Below are 16,440 nucleotides of genomic sequence, written 5' to 3'. Positions count from 1 at the left end.
TTCCTAATAATGTAATTTAAGTCTTGTTGCCGGCATATCGTACAGTGAACTGGTAATGCAGTAAATTCAAATATATGATATCTTTATGAAAATAAGTGATTCTTCCCTTTACTATAAATAATGCAAGAATTACCATAAAAATTATTGCCATATTTCCTTAAAAAAGAGCTAAAAACATAATCATAATATGTAATTAATTTAAATAACAATAAAAATCATCATATTTTACCACTTGTACTTTCCTTAGAGAAGATAAATAGTAATAAGTTTAGATAGTAATGTGTAATTACACATAATAATATGAGACATAAAGTAAATCAATCGCAACTGCTAGTGCATGTGAGGACTTCTATTCCTATATTAAATGGTACTTAAATAAAGATTTTAATGCTGGTTATAAGCGTTAGAGTAATATTATTCAGTTCGTTAACAACCATACTAAAGTTTGTATAGCAAAGTTAATTATTTTTTATCTCCTTTTTAGTAAGTACTTAGAGTTGAAGCCTTTATACGATTACAATTTACATGAGACTCGAATATCCTCAGCCAATTTCTCAACTAATTTAAACGAGTCCAAAGCACATCCCCAATGAAGACTAATTCCGGAACCTCCATGTCCGTAATTGTGTACGATCTAAGTTAAAAAAGACATATTTGCACTTAATGTTATCATAAAGGCCAAAGGAAACCTAATGTTCGCTTCATACTTTCATGTCTTTATGCCCTGTTCTCCTTGTTTCAATTTCCAGTCGAACAGACGGTCGTGATGGCCTTAAATCGACAATTTCTTCTACGGTTTCAGCATTCTACATATCGTAATTCACATATGAAGAGCTTACAGTTAGTAGCTACTCGTTTGTCGTTCAGGGCATGTATAGCAAACAGTATGGTATGTTCTAACCTTTAAACTTGGAATAATTTTACAACAATCTTCAAAGATTCTCTTGGAGTCATTTGGATCAATGCTTTTACTCCAATTTCCAGCTTGAGCAGTTCCTCCCAATAAAACGGTAGTAGCTCTAGGAACAAAATTTAAATCATAGTAACGACATGGCCGATAAAAGCGAGCTTGCAATAAATGATTATGCTAAGTGCAAATTCAAAAGCTATATAATTGAATGTAGCACCTTGGTAGAATATAACTTATCGCCTTTTCATTGATATAAATGCAACAGTGCTGTACCCATGGAGCTTTTACCTACAGTATTCATTACCAATGAAATGAATCTAATAATGGTGGATAAAGTGAATGAAAGAGATGATCAATGTAAGTACACTTACGCGAATAGCTTGTCCACGTACAGGTACAACGGATGGATCGGGTACTAGCCGGTTTGCACCAATACCGGAACAATTAACAACAATATCATATGACGATACCTATCAGAGAGAATCAATTCATAAATTATCCGTCCATTTAGCAAGAGTATTTTTGTTTTTAGCTAACCTCACTTAAATCTCTTAACTTTTTCTGGATGAAACGGCAATTAAGATTTTTCAATCTGAGACGTATTACAACAATCATAAGTAACTCACGAAATTTACTTTCATAATTATAGTCGTTTCGACCAACAGTAATAATTCATTACTAATTAAAATTAGTTTCGTAACCGGGTAATTTATAAGGGTTAATTTTTTTTTTCTTACTTGTTTGTTAGCCAATGCATGTATTTATCAGTGTCTAAGGTAAAAGTCGAGCAACACCATCCATCGCTGTCAAATAATAATTCAACACACGATAAAATTCATGATTTATTTTCAAAAGAAAAGTATTGATTAGACATACAAGATAACTTTATTTACATCAATAAAATCGCGTACTGTAATGGTAATGGATAATACTATTAGAATGGTGGTATACTGTACAGCATGTAATTACTTCAATCATTCAATCGGATAGTTCACTTACATAATGCTGTCATCAGCAAAAGCCATTTCTTTCTCCTTTGGGGTTAGTTTGCGGTAAGAAAGTAACCAATCTTTCCAATATGAATCCTGAAGTGATAGATTGCAATAATAAAGGTAAATCAGCACGTTGTAATTGATAAGCCTACTATACTAGGATAATCAGTAAGCTGTAATACTCGTAGTGATGTTATTTATTGGTTTCACTACTGATATTATGGCCTAATATCTGAACCTGTTGCATTTTGTCATAACAAAAATAAAGATGTTGCAGAATAACTCCGATAGTCGTTGCATCTGTAGTCTTATATAACGATCCTAACCAATCCATGGTTTGCTTGATCCATCTCCTAGAGTTCCAAATTAAAATTACAACAAGATATAGGTGTTTTCACTGTCAATCAGTGGCAAGTGGCAAATAATAATTATGTAAGCTAGTAATAAAACTAGAGTCAATCAAAACAATTTCGAGTAGAATCCAATTATAATCATTCTTTATTCATCCTACTGTCAATACAGCTATAATTTATTAGTCAAACTTAATGGTTTATCTGGTTAGTCCATGTTAAATGGTAGCGTGCAATATTTCTAAACTCTCAGATAATGAGCAGAAGTGAGACTAATACGTAACACACTGTAGGTCAATCCGTCACAGTTCGTCTTTATTTTAATCGCTACAACACATAAGGAAAATTCATTCTCATACTTTGGCACCGTGTATGAAAGATTGCCATCTAAGGTGGATCGTATTTACTAAACAATTTACACATGCACAGTTACTTTAGTGAGAAGTACCTATGCTAACATGCGTCCTGCCATTTAGAGATACTACGATCAATTAAGTCGTTATTATTGAATTGGTAACGTTCTGATTATGAAAATTATAATTCATTTTTACAAATTCTCTGATGATGACGTTGACTGTCACACTTAACATTAGCCTTAAAGCATTTGCATCGGTTAATAATACAAGATGGATGGCATTTTGCAAATTGACTAGGCATTTGGCGATTTGACTGGATTTCGCACTTCACATAATGAGAACAGGAACTCGTGATAGCCATCATTCTTATCGATTGGTCACGAACCTTTGTAGCTGGATGGGAGTTTCAGGTCCGAGGATAAATGGGGCAACGACAGCAGCTGCTGCATTACTGGTTGTTTTAGGCGAAAATTGATCGGCAATGATCGTCACTTTATAAGGAATCGATTTGCTTTCAGCAAGTAACAAAGCAGTAGAAAGGCCGCATACCCCCGCGCCTACAATACATACTGAAACGGCAGCCATATCTACATAAGGTATGAATGTTGGATAGGATGATGATTCAAAGGAGATTGGCCAGACTGGGAAGACTCTAAAGCATTGACAGTAGTCCAAGTGTTGACTCCACTAACAGTCTACTGTTCACCAATCCTAGACAAGATGGCGAGTCCTAAAGTAGTAGTTGAAAATTAGTGTTTTGTCGATAGCATTCCCATCGACAGTCGAGTACTCCCACTCCACTCCCATCGATTACAACACCTGCCGACAGACTGTATATGCCAAAACTTGGTTTTCTAAGCATACTGTAGGCTCGGCCATTGGCAGCGAAAGTGGAGCGGCTTAATTCCATCCACCACATCGCTACCCAAAACACTTACCCTCGAATAACTCGATAGGGCTGTGCTGTCCGTCCGTGAGAGAGAGAGAGAGAGACTGCAATTTCTCTACTTACTGTACATCGAAATCTCTGTCCATCGGTAGTCAGTCTACAAGTGGGAGCCAGTTCAATTTCTTTTACTTGAGCATTTAAATCTCAAGACTTATAAAGCCAATTTAGCCCAAAAGCCCTTGAATTCCAACTTGTTGACAATGCATAGTGAACTAGCGTATGATCAAAACGTCATTTTATCAAGTTTGTGAAATTGCATAGTTTTAAGTCAATTTGGAGTTTCATCGATGCTCATTGGACTGTAAAAGGGTTAATGGAAATGGAGTCTGTGAACGTATCTACGCTCGCATCGAGTCGAAATGCCTCTCAATGTACTATCCCTTATAAAGCAGGCTTACAATTTTGACTTGAAAAGTTAGTGTACCCATCAAAAATAGAAATCACTAAAAATGATGAAAATTACTGTTTTCACTACAGAATTTGACTTGTACTGTACAACTTTGATCATAAAGAGAAAGTCTTTTTAAGTTTTGCGACAACTGTTTATAATTTAATTAATAAAAAAAAAAAATAAAAATGACCGTTATCAGTACAGAATTGGACTTGTACAACTGCGATCATAAGAAAAAATGGCTAGTTTTGCGACAACTGTTTATAATGAATAATTGATGTTGGCCATCTTTGTAGTGGATAGTCGAGATAACGCTTGGCATATTCCGCTAACGCTGAATCGGAGACATCAATAGATGGCCCCAAGGATATGAGAGTTCTATGAGATTCGTATTGCGGCGCTTGAATGACAAGTGTGAAATAGGATTAGATCACACGTTACAAAGCATTACAAAACTACATCGGAAATTGTAACAACGAACAAAATTGGAGATTAATAAGTATATTTACTGTTGTGCAGTAATTAGGAATGTGGCATTAAACGGTGGGTGATATTGGATTTTAATTGAGGAGTTGATGTGGTTATAATGAAAATAACCCGATTTACATTATAATCAGATATCGCCTCGGCACATTTAAGGTTTCGATCGCTTCTGCTTATGACATAAGTTTTACAGCTTTAAATTACTTTCATTGCTATTACAAAACTATATCGAAAATTGTAACAATCATCAAACTTGAGATAGAAAGTATATCATTTTATTTCATTATCAGCTCGCTCGCTATATGGTCACAAATCGATTAACACATCGAACAACAATATTTCACAATTTTTAAATAAAAGTACTGTATTTTAAACCAAGTCTAATTTCAGTTTTATAACATACAAAATGATAACGCAACATTAACTGACAAATACGTGAAGGTGATGGTCAGCCAAGTCAAAAATTCTCAAGGATTTACTGTGCCCGATGCAAAATTAGAATTGTTTCATAGTTGTATTAACAAATGAAAGTAAAATTATTTCATTCATCATTTCTACCTCATTTTTCTATATTTATATATTTTTAGTTCGTCACATTGGAAAATTGAATTATTGGCGTATTACTACGCTGATAGAGGAATAATCGTTGAGAAGTTAATTCCATAACAACCACACAGCTATCTTATCCAATACAGTAGCAAAAATTGATGTATGGGAAAAAGTGTTCCATCTGGATGACAATCACGATAAGACGGAACTTGCATTAAAAATGTCCAACTGCTTCCCAACATAGAAATAAAACAAAAAAAAAATAGCTGAAACGTTAATAATAATACGCTGACGCTATTCAAGATCCATTCCAACATTATTTGGCATGTTTGTAAGTCATATTGGACGGGATAATTATTACTAATCGGATGCATTAGTATACGAATTGTTAGTAGGAGTAGGTTTTAGATTGTATTGGATTAAACCAATAATATTCCATTAATAATGCCTAGACAGTAGTAGATTACTGCTGTCCTACCACGATCAACAACCGCTTTACAGTATTCAAAGTCACAGACTATTTACTAAGAATGGATAAATGAGTAAAAAAATGATAGAATCCCATTAGTCATCGTTCTACACTTTTATCGAGATGACATAATCAAATTAGTAAGTTAAATACCAACAAGGCAAAAGTATTGAACTAGAGGTAGACCTTTTAGATGTTCTATGGATTATTTTCCCTGGTCTCCATCTTCACAAGACCTAATTATTTGATTTATGTGGATAAATTTTAATCGGTTACAAGTAGATTTCAAGACAATGATTCTAATGGAATAAGATATTGTATACCAGGCTTGTTAGACACAATGATGGATTCCATGTGGCTTTAGCTGATAATCAGATTTTATAAAGAATAATAGGGTAGCTTGAATTCCTGCTTGACGATAACTCGAATTAATTAACACTAATCATTTTACAAGCTCTCCTTGTTTGCAGTGCACCTGTTTTATTGATGATGACAACTGTCACTAATTAGCTGTCACTGATTAGCCGCTGGCGTTATTAAATAAATTAGTCTGAAAATTGATTTATTTGTCCAAAGTTGACAACATTACTGCACCTTCGCCATCATAATAGTAGAACTAGAGCATAAATAAGCATGCTATGTTGAAAATCATTCTAATAACTTCAATTTTTTTTGTAAATATTCTTTTATTTTTCGGATCAATGTCGGTATTTTCCTTGTCCTTAAAATGCCAAAATTATTTACTGCTGATTATCCCCAAATTATATGGCTATAAAATTGATGCTAAACCATTAAGAGAAGTTATTTTGGGTTAATGAGAATATTGAAAATAAGAGATAACTACAGTAGTTTATTTTTTGTAAGCAGAATAGTACAAGGCTATAGTGTTAATATTAGAAAATTAATTATCGAGATAGTTGCCATAAGGAGAAATGGAAAATAGTTTTCATGTGATAGCATTTGGCTATAGGATAAGCTAGATTAAACCTTGTTGACTTCTCAATGTTTATAGCCTTAATTCAATAACGCTAATGGCACCGATATTGCTAACTTGTAAACCCTTAGAGCAATAACATAATTAATCTTTATTACTACGCAGACAAACTTTGGGCAAGGCAGGATAAAAAATAAATAAAAAGTGTTTATTACTTCCTAATGCAGCTTCGGCTAGTACAATTTCTAACAATTGAAGGCGTTTTAGGTGTGGCTACTCTCAGTTGAATTGATTTTTTTGCTATCATAAGAGCACATGTCGGTAATAAATAAATAATCAAAGCCGAATCTTATAAGATTAAGGTGACAAGTCATTATTCAACCAGTACTAAATTCAAGGCCATATTATTGGAATCCTGCATCCATTCTATTGCTTTTATCAAAGCTATTTAGCAGTGTAAATGTCACCCGCCATGCACGAGAATCGGGCAAAGTATATGATGCCCGCAGGCAATGCAGAAAATGCAAAGAGCCTCTGATGCCAAAACTAACACCGACGTCCTGACTAAAACTAAACCGCCTTCCTCATGTAAAATTTCTAAAAAGAGATTTACAATGAATTATTCAGAATTAACTACGTATTCATATAAGCTGTAAAGATTTTCTGCAATGATAATATACACGATACTAAGAATGTCTTATCTGTGATGTAATCTCTTCATTTTTAATTCTTTAATTTATAAGCACATCCTGTAACTGATGAGGCTACCTATTTAACAGTTAATTAGTGGATATTTACGGGTACATAGATTGCATTACCAATAAGGAATTTTCATCAGTTTGGACAAGACTATTTTTTCTCATTGTCGAGCACCTTATCTACTGATTTATGACAGAAAGGAAAATAAAGTTGTCTGCTAATAGTGGAGATAAGTAGATGATCACGAAATTGCATAGGTAAGAATAGACTATAACTAAAATGTTGTAGGTATGATACTGTTACTTAATTTTAAATTTGTAGTCTAGACAAGTGACAAAGAAGGCATTTTTAATGTCAAGCTAACACTATTATCTCTATAAATTGATTTAGGTGAAAGCTACTTCTTTCGAATTTTTCGGAATGAAGACGAGATATAGGAAGTTTTCTATGCATAAATCTGATCAATTCCAGGATGTGATATCAGCTTGACGAGTTTTTAATCATGCTAATTTAAGAAAAACTAATTAGATGGGGTTGAAAGTGAAAGTCAATTTATGACAAATAAGTATTTTTGAATGAAACTCCTATAACTATCAGTTAAATATTAATTGACAATTAGATTTAATTGTATGGTATAAAATTCAATCATGACAATTAAAAAGATGTAGAATTAATTATTAACAGAAAACGAAGACGGCATTAACGACATAATTAAATCTAGAAATCTGAATACGATGAGTTTGAGCAAATCAGATCGTTGACTTTCTTATATTGAAAAAATAAAGTGGGTGTCTGTTATGCATATTTACCAAACCTGAACAATGCTCTGATTATCTATGAATAAAATTATATTGTATCGTTATAATATTCAAGTGATTGCAAATGGATGATGAAATTAGTGCCATTTCCATTGATGATGTCAATAACATGTGAGAATAATACCAGAAACATCGGATAGCAATGATAGAATATTTCCTAATTATAAGAGTCAAAGAAAATCCCTGAAGACAAATAGGAAGTAAATAGCATTATCAGTTATATAATTATTGGCTATTGAAGGTGTATCATCTTTGCTGTAGATGGAAAACGAACGATAATGCAATAAATTTGTACATTACTATCATCGACAAAACAAAATCAATCACAATCTTAAAAAAATTTATTATGATAGTTGCTATGGCATACAAACTTCTATTAGTTTCGGTGTAATGATACTAGAAAAAATGACGATTTATTGACTTCATTTTCTTTATAGTCGTCGGATTTGAAATGAAATTCTTTTTGTTACCTATTTGATTATTCTAACTTCTGTCTTTCGATTAAAAATGACTATAAATACTATGTACAAAAAAAGTCTTTATTCAGAATTGATCAACAAAATGCAAGTCTTACTTGTCTGCAAATAAATCCTTAGGTTGTCGTTATTTCTTATCTACACTATAATGACTACTTGATTTCAAAAGTCTACATTAAATCCTGATTTGGACGTTTTTTGAAAGCAGATAAAGGAAATTATCCGGGGAAACTTGATAAAAATCATTTCTATTCCAAGAAAATTATTGATCGAAAAGTAATACACAAGTCAGTACTGCTAGTCAAAAGTTCATTTGTAGATAACTTGTATGAAATGAAAAGCTGTTGACTAGGCTAAAACACCTGCAATTACATTCTATTCAATATGAGATATTTTAATATACTAGTTTAAAACTTATATTGGCCCTTTGTAATCCATGATTTAGTCATATCTACTTCTAGTATGCTGTCACAAATCGTACTATTATTGTTTTAATGACATTTTACAGGATTACTTTAACTTCAACTAATTTGGTGTCCATTTTATAATTGTAAATGAATTTATAATACAGTGAGATCATTGTTGGGCTTATTTTTACATTAAGCTTTCCATATTTGGGATAAATGACAGCTTTGCCAATTATATGACTTCAATACTTGTCAAGAGTTATCACGTACAACGCAATATTGAGATAAACTTATAACTATCTTTCATTAATTGCATGTGTTATAGCTGCTACATTTTATACCTAGAAGCGCAAGTGTGCAGTATTTCTGATAGTACAAAAAATTATTAGACCAACTCAATTTTGATGCAAAATATCTTTCGTATACTTAATCAGACTATCGAATGGAAAAGTTTACTTCGATTTTAACCTGATGGATGCCTTTAATGACATATGCTACTGGTATTAATCATCAACGATTTAATACGTCGGTGGTATAAAGTTATTTATCTCAACTTGATTTAGTTTCTATTTCTCCTCAATATATTCGTTTAAAAATAGGGTTATAGAGTTACCTAAAATTTTATCGATTACTTTATGAGTTATTAAATAATTTAACAACTGCCTATTAGGGAATTACTAGCAGTACCATATATTATGATCTATCTAGAACATGTAGCTAAAGAAGATCCATTTTATTTACACTACAAATTAGGAACGTTAGAAAATGAAAAAATATCAGTATAGCCATGTACTGACTAGGATAAATTATTGACATAACAACTAGAGCAAACTCTAGTATAAAATTATCTAATGGTGTGAGCTACGGCTCGGATGATGAGAAGCATTACCCAAATTTACTCTAATTTACGTAGCCAATTAAGAAATGAATGATATTGTCTAATCTGCTATCGGTACTGCTTTTGATTAATAACTACAGAACATATAGGAATACAGAGACTATCAAACTAGTGATATTATCCCAGATTAGTTTTTACAACTTAAATACAGACTAGCTAGCTAACAGGCTAAGAATAGACTACGGTGATGTTGTTACTACGTTGTGTACGATATTTTCTAATTAATTGAAATATCCTAACGACTGGGGAGGGTAAACATTTGATCCATTGTGACCTGTAGAGAATAGAAACTGTTTGGTTTTGATAGTGATATCTGTTTGCTTAATCGTTGTTGATCGATCATTCAAAGAGTCGATGAAAGATGGGAAGCATTACACCAAATTTATTCTAATTTAGATAGCTAATTAAGAGAACGAATGATATTATCACATCTAATATCGGCACTGCTCTTGATCGGTAAATACAGACTCTATAGTAATACAGAAGGTATCCAAAATAGTGATATTACCCAAGAGAGGTTATCACAATCTAAATACATATTCGCTAGTTAATTGACAAGGAATAGATCTTAGTGATAATATTGTTGCGTTTTGTACGATATATTTTGATCAATTGGAATATCCTAACGACTAGGCATAGTAAACATTTGATCCATTGTGACCTGTAAATAAATTCACGAATCAATGAAGACTATTTGGATATGATAGTAATGTCTGTTTGGCTATTCGTTGTTGATCGATCATTGAAAGAGTAGATATTGATTTTGTTATTGATAGATATTTATAGCAACTATTTGTTACGGTATGGAGTATCATTTCCAGATGGGTTGAACAGGGGGAGCAAAGAGTAAAAAATGAATTATGCGATAAAAGAAAAATGTTGATAGAATTGTTCTTACCAACCGTTTGGCATCTGTTGATAGAAATATGGCTGTTATGCTTTATAAGGAATTGCTGACTGACTTATTATTTTAATGCTAGTCTACTAGTTATTAGACAATGCAATAGAGTTTTAAAATCTTTGAAATTAGATGATGTAGTCCTTATTAAAATATGAATATTGCACAAAATGTTACACGATTATTTATCATTTGATTGGCTTCTACTACAATTACTTCTTCGGGAGGACAACATAATTTATTCTTGACCAGATGTGAAAATAGCTTGTCCAAAATATAGTCCATTGACTTCATTTTTAATTTATTTGTCTTTTATATATCTACAATAGATTGAATTGCTATTTCTCTGATCGTCATAATAAATTCTTTTTTCTTTTTCTATCGATTGTACTTTACTCCTCCCTTTCCAGTCTATAGATTGTTCATAGCCATGATGACAGCCATCGTTTGCTGCGATAATGATGCTCGTAATTCTATTCCTCCTAATTTCTACTGACAATACTCCCATCTTGGGGATTGTTGTTATTGTTCCCGTTTGTATTTGATCTCCATATACTTTATCTTTTCATATCGATAACAATCATTAATTCCACGATTAAAGGGGAAATATATACTGGTTTGAAAGTCAACATAAGAAAGGATAAGAATAATAATAGCCAAGTAAAAAGAAAGCATAGAAGAATTATTTTTACAATCAATCTATTCCAGATCAGCGTATAAGAAGGAATAACTAAATCGAAATTGATTCATTTTACTTAGTGGATGATTTTATCCTTAGGCTACAAACTATTTCTTGTAGATAATTTTATTACAACATAACTTTGAATAGAAATAGACAACTTGGCTGGATAGATCGCTCTTGAGGTAAATACAAACAACAAAAAATTTAAATGACTCCGCTCTACAGTAAATTGGAAAGACATTTATTTTATCATGCCGTCTTATTGAATTGATTTTATGTATCTTATAATATTTCCTACCCAATCGCCTTCTCTAAGACTCAAACTACAGTTATACCAGACATTGTGAGGTAACCATAGCATTTTATTTTTAGTCCATCACACCATTCAGTGGATGATGAAAGTGCACCGTTGTCAGATAACATAAAAGAAGCCATAGAGAGTTTAGATCTTTTCTTTCCATCCAATTGATGTCCTATATTTTCATGATTTTCTTTTTCTTACCGGTACTTATTTGACTTAAGGGAACAGAGCTTGATCAATAGAATGATATTCAGGAATGAGATTATTTCCTACCATTGAAAACGGCTATAAAATGATATACTTAAAATTGGTAATGGAATAGTTAAATTGATGTTAAAAGATTGATTTTATTAGCATCAGTGTTATGATCACATCCATTGGGTTATTACAGGATTAGTTTACTCTGACTTGGTTCCACCACTGTTTCATTATACTTCTCGCTAACTAGTCTACCTATCGTGGGAATGATCATATTAATTCCTGACGTGTAGCCTTAATAATGATGATAACACGAATAGTAAAAGACTATTACTCGGCCATTACACACTGGCAAGAGACGATGCAAAGTGGGAGGGAGAGTAGTATAAGAATAGAAATCTCGATAAAAAATCTATCTTCACCCTTATGACTCATAACCATAACAGCTTAATAGGAAAAGAATTCCTAGATAACCGCACAAAATTTATGATATTGTGTTCAAATTTTTGAAACTGATAAGTAATGCTAGATTTCAAATACTTGCTATGATTTATGCTGCTTGTTAATATTAAAAAAATGTTTTAAAGTGTTTAACGTTATTATTAATACGATATCTTGCTAAGAATTTTGTTTGCGTTAGTTGCCCATTAGGCTACTAGAAGGTAATACAAGTACGAGTATATAGGATGTTATTGATTTGACAAATCCAAAATAGTTACTGAGTTATAGCCGGCGGCAATGCTGTTGTTACCTTTCTAACATTGGATGATTATCTCTAACTTTTTAGAAAGGATGGCATTATTAATATTGATAATTCATTTTCATTCTTTCTAGAGGATTTCTTATTGATCCTATCGTCCTGAAGCCACAATATTGAATGCAAAGATTTTGGAATGGATCGATAAACCTGTTACTAAACTTTAAATAACTGACTATCATGCCAGTAACAGTTGATTGAGTCTAACAGCAAGAATTTTTCTTGTCCGAGATTATACAGTAAAATATAAAATTAGTTTGGACTTTAAATACCTTCCAATATGGGATATAGGATAACGTTTTCGTAAAATTCAGTTTACTACAACGATCTGCAATCATGCCTACTAAAAGTCATCATCGTCGTCCGCGTAAAGAAGGTGATGGAAAAACTAAGGATCGTCTCTTGGTAAGTTTCCGACTGATAGTTTCGAATGAGTACATGTAATAGTTTCAGCTATTTTACAGTAGTAATTAAAGTAGCTGTAAAACCCAAGCACTACAGTGCGATATAGTTAAGATTGGACAAATTTTTTCTTTCATGCCTATACGGCCAAGCATGACTTGTAAAATTGCTAATTTTCCAATTATTTTATTTTGTGATGATGTATTGCTAATATCCTTTACCGTAAGAATCGATTAGTCTTTGGCCAGTCTGATCTTGTTTTATGGTTACAGTAGCACCATCTTCATAACTTGATATCATTCGCCGCATTGATTTGGTTATAAACGTAAAAATAAGAATCAATATTAATGCGAAATTGGGCAGTTTGGACTTGTTGACTCTATGATTGTTACTGCTCGAACGTTCACTTTTGAGCATTGGAGGACGCTATTTTCATTTTTAATACCCTTATTGTCGTTATAATTTATTCGTTATCTGATAACATATAATCATTTAAAGCTCTCATGAGGCAATTGATTTTGAATTAAAAAGGACCTTCTACAGTCCTAGTATTATAACAAGTGTTACTAGAGTTATTTCTCATAAATCTGTTCATCAATACCATAATTGCTTTCGATCTCTTCATTGTCACAAAATTAAGATTATTGCTATTACTAATTGATGAAACTTGCTTATTATAATGACTAGATAGATTTATTACTTTTATGGCATCTTTTAATGTAATTGTAGTTGTTATATCGACAGAGTATGAGCGAATATCCTTTCCACCTAGGATTAAAACTGACATTTCGTATTCTACTTCAGTTCTCATACAGATTATCTTGACACTGTTACCTTAAGAGAAGGCCTACTTGCCATATAATCTTGCCTATTCTTTCTAACCGACTATATATGAGATATGAGTAATGCTTAAGAAAGGTCAATAACGTTTTGATTTGCTGGAAAAGATGAGAATGAACTACGGTTCCATTTTATCTAGTGAAGTATTTCCTTCTGGTTCTAAAGTACTGTTATTAGGAAACTCTATTTCCTCTTGCTACATGATTTTCATTACTATGAAAATTGTTGTTGTCATGCTTCTCATATGTACATCAGCAGGCCACAAGCCATATTACTTTTAGACAGCGAATTGTATTCGTTTTTCACTTGATCCAGCGTGTTACATAAGCATATAAATGTTTACCAAGAGATCAATGCTACGAAACATATCAAATATCCGTTTTCTCTCTTGAATAGTTGTTACTAACCCATTCTCAGTTCAAAGATGGGCTATTAGAAGCAACAGCGACGTCATTATCCTTTCTAAGTAAAGAGAAAAAAAATGATTATTTCTTCTTAGCCCGGCAACGCAGACTAAATACGGCCCAGGAATTTTAACGCATTAAAATAAATGTTTGTTTCCTTGACGATTTAGGCAAGATCATGAATGCAGTAATCTAGTTGTAGAGATTAGCTATAAATTGTGATAGTGCTGGCTTAACTTACATAGAAGACTATAATTCATATTACTTCAGACAGCGAATCAGCATTCATTTCTACTCAATCTTACGTCTTTAATAAGCATAGAATAGCTAATGAAAAGACCAATACTATGAAACGGATTAAATAGTGGTTTTCTTTTTGAATTAATTGGTACTAACTCATTTCCAGCTTAAAGATATACTGCTAGAAGCAATAGCCATGTTACTTTTCATTCTAAGTTAAGAGGAAACTTGAATTCTTCCATCTTAGCAGGTATTGCAGCTAAATACATTTCAACTATTTTAACGTGTTCAAATAAATATTTTGCTCCTTTCAAGAATTAGGCAAGATCATTAACTAATACAGTAATCTAGTCGTAAAAATTAGCTTAAAATTGCGATAATGTTGATTTAATTTGCTCTTTATTTTCAGATTCCGCTTAGTAATCGTTTTCGTAGACCAAGATTATTCGTTCATGATAAACCGGTTTACCCAATGAATAATATCAATACACGTATCATCATTAATGCAAAGCAAATTAAAAAATCATTTAAGACTTGCTATCAGTATAAGCACACCTGCCCAATAATGATAACTGTATAAGGGTAAGGCATTGATATAACTCTATTTGCAGAGACAGATTCAAGACCCCTATCTAGGTCAATATCCATTTTATCTTAATGATGGATGTGGTATGTTTTTACTCTACTACATCCATCTCTGAGTAGTATAGACTTTTAATTCTAAAGTCCGAATTTTGAATTATTCTTTTCTTATAAATAAGTTCTTCCAATAGAATCAATCGATCGATTTAATGGATAAAAAAATATAAATTACGAGAACATAATAACACTTATAGTATTAAAATCGAAAATATCTTTAACTTCGGTGGATGTCTGGGATATCTCTAGCGTTACCGTTTAAATTAAGAAACAGCTGTGCTGTTTTCCCTTGTTTTCATTGCAAATAGGTGAAGAGCTCATTCCTATTTAATTAACTGATCAAGTTAGTAAGTTTGGAAACGTAAATTGTGAATAGGCTATTATTGAAGCTAACGTTAACAAGGGAAAAAGATTGAGATATTTCTAGACTAAAACTTTATTTAAGAGACATTTATGCTTGACTTAAAGGAAACAATTTGTCGATCAATTTTTCTTATGTCTACTTTGTATACCATCAATGATAAAATAGATTTGTAGATTGATAATAGGATGAAGGTTGTTGCTTACATAGGTAAAAGACTAGTCAAATAAAAATGAAAAATAGGTCTTTCTATACCAGCATGTTAATTAACAGAGAGCGTAGGAGTAAGATTGTTGCTTTCGTTCCTTTACACCAATTACGAAGCCGAATAATGCATCAGTATTCAATTCTTGTGAAAATTTCTATTTGGCATCAAATAGCCATTAACATTCCAGTAATGTCACGCATCATTAACTGAAGAGAAATAAATTTTAGAATAGATCAGTTTAATTATCTCATTGTAATATATTCAACGAAAACGAATACTTTATTAACGGAATGATGACGGTAGTTCATCAAGTTGAAATGTTCAGTATATAGTAATGATCGTGTGCTGCATTTTATTTTATTGAATTGGATAATGTACTGATTCATTAGTGATAGCGAAAAGGCAATCATTGCCATATTTGACTGAACAATCTTTCACTATCATGCATACTAATCGACATCTAAGAAATTTTCTCAGGCGACTCTTCTACCCGACCGCTTCGATTTTTATTCAGGGAGAAATTGGAAAGGGCACATTAAGTAATATTAAATTGAATATCTGCAAAGCAACATCTTATTCTAGGCTATCCAATACTTGAAATTCTTGTCCCCTAGTTTGTAGTTGAAAAGTTTTCTTTCTTGTCTGAAATTCACTGAAATCACTGCTGACTACTTAGAAATGATTTGGTTACGCTATCCGATATTTAAAATTTGATTTCTATCGTTATTGAATGAATACAATTCTAAGCTGATTATTTAAAAGATTAAAAATTAGTATTGGAATCGAAGCTACTAAATTCCTGGAATTGATCTATTTCAGCCAGTGTAAT

General features: G+C 32.2%; 1 protein-coding gene across 1 annotated transcript; it reads right to left on the bottom strand.

Annotated features, from left to right (window-relative positions):
* Positions 1–514: 514 nt before the first annotated feature.
* TRIADDRAFT_60526 (uncharacterized protein) lies at positions 515–3,193 on the bottom strand (the record flags this gene model as incomplete). Its single annotated transcript, XM_002116487.1, has 10 exons — positions 515–634; positions 708–806; positions 902–1,019; positions 1,128–1,198; positions 1,282–1,380; positions 1,448–1,502; positions 1,648–1,713; positions 1,910–1,995; positions 2,141–2,255; positions 2,994–3,193. The coding sequence occupies 10 exons, from the start codon at positions 3,191–3,193 to the stop codon at positions 515–517; spliced, it is 1,029 nt and encodes a 342-aa protein (XP_002116523.1).
* Positions 3,194–16,440: the final 13,247 nt, after the last annotated feature.

Source organism: Trichoplax adhaerens, genomic scaffold, assembly GCF_000150275.1.
Source record: "Trichoplax adhaerens TRIADscaffold_16 genomic scaffold, whole genome shotgun sequence".
NCBI classification, from domain to species: Eukaryota; Metazoa; Placozoa; class Uniplacotomia; order Trichoplacea; family Trichoplacidae; genus Trichoplax; species Trichoplax adhaerens.
The sequence above is the reverse complement of the archived record's forward strand: the minus strand, read 5'-3'. Positions and strand labels throughout refer to the sequence as shown.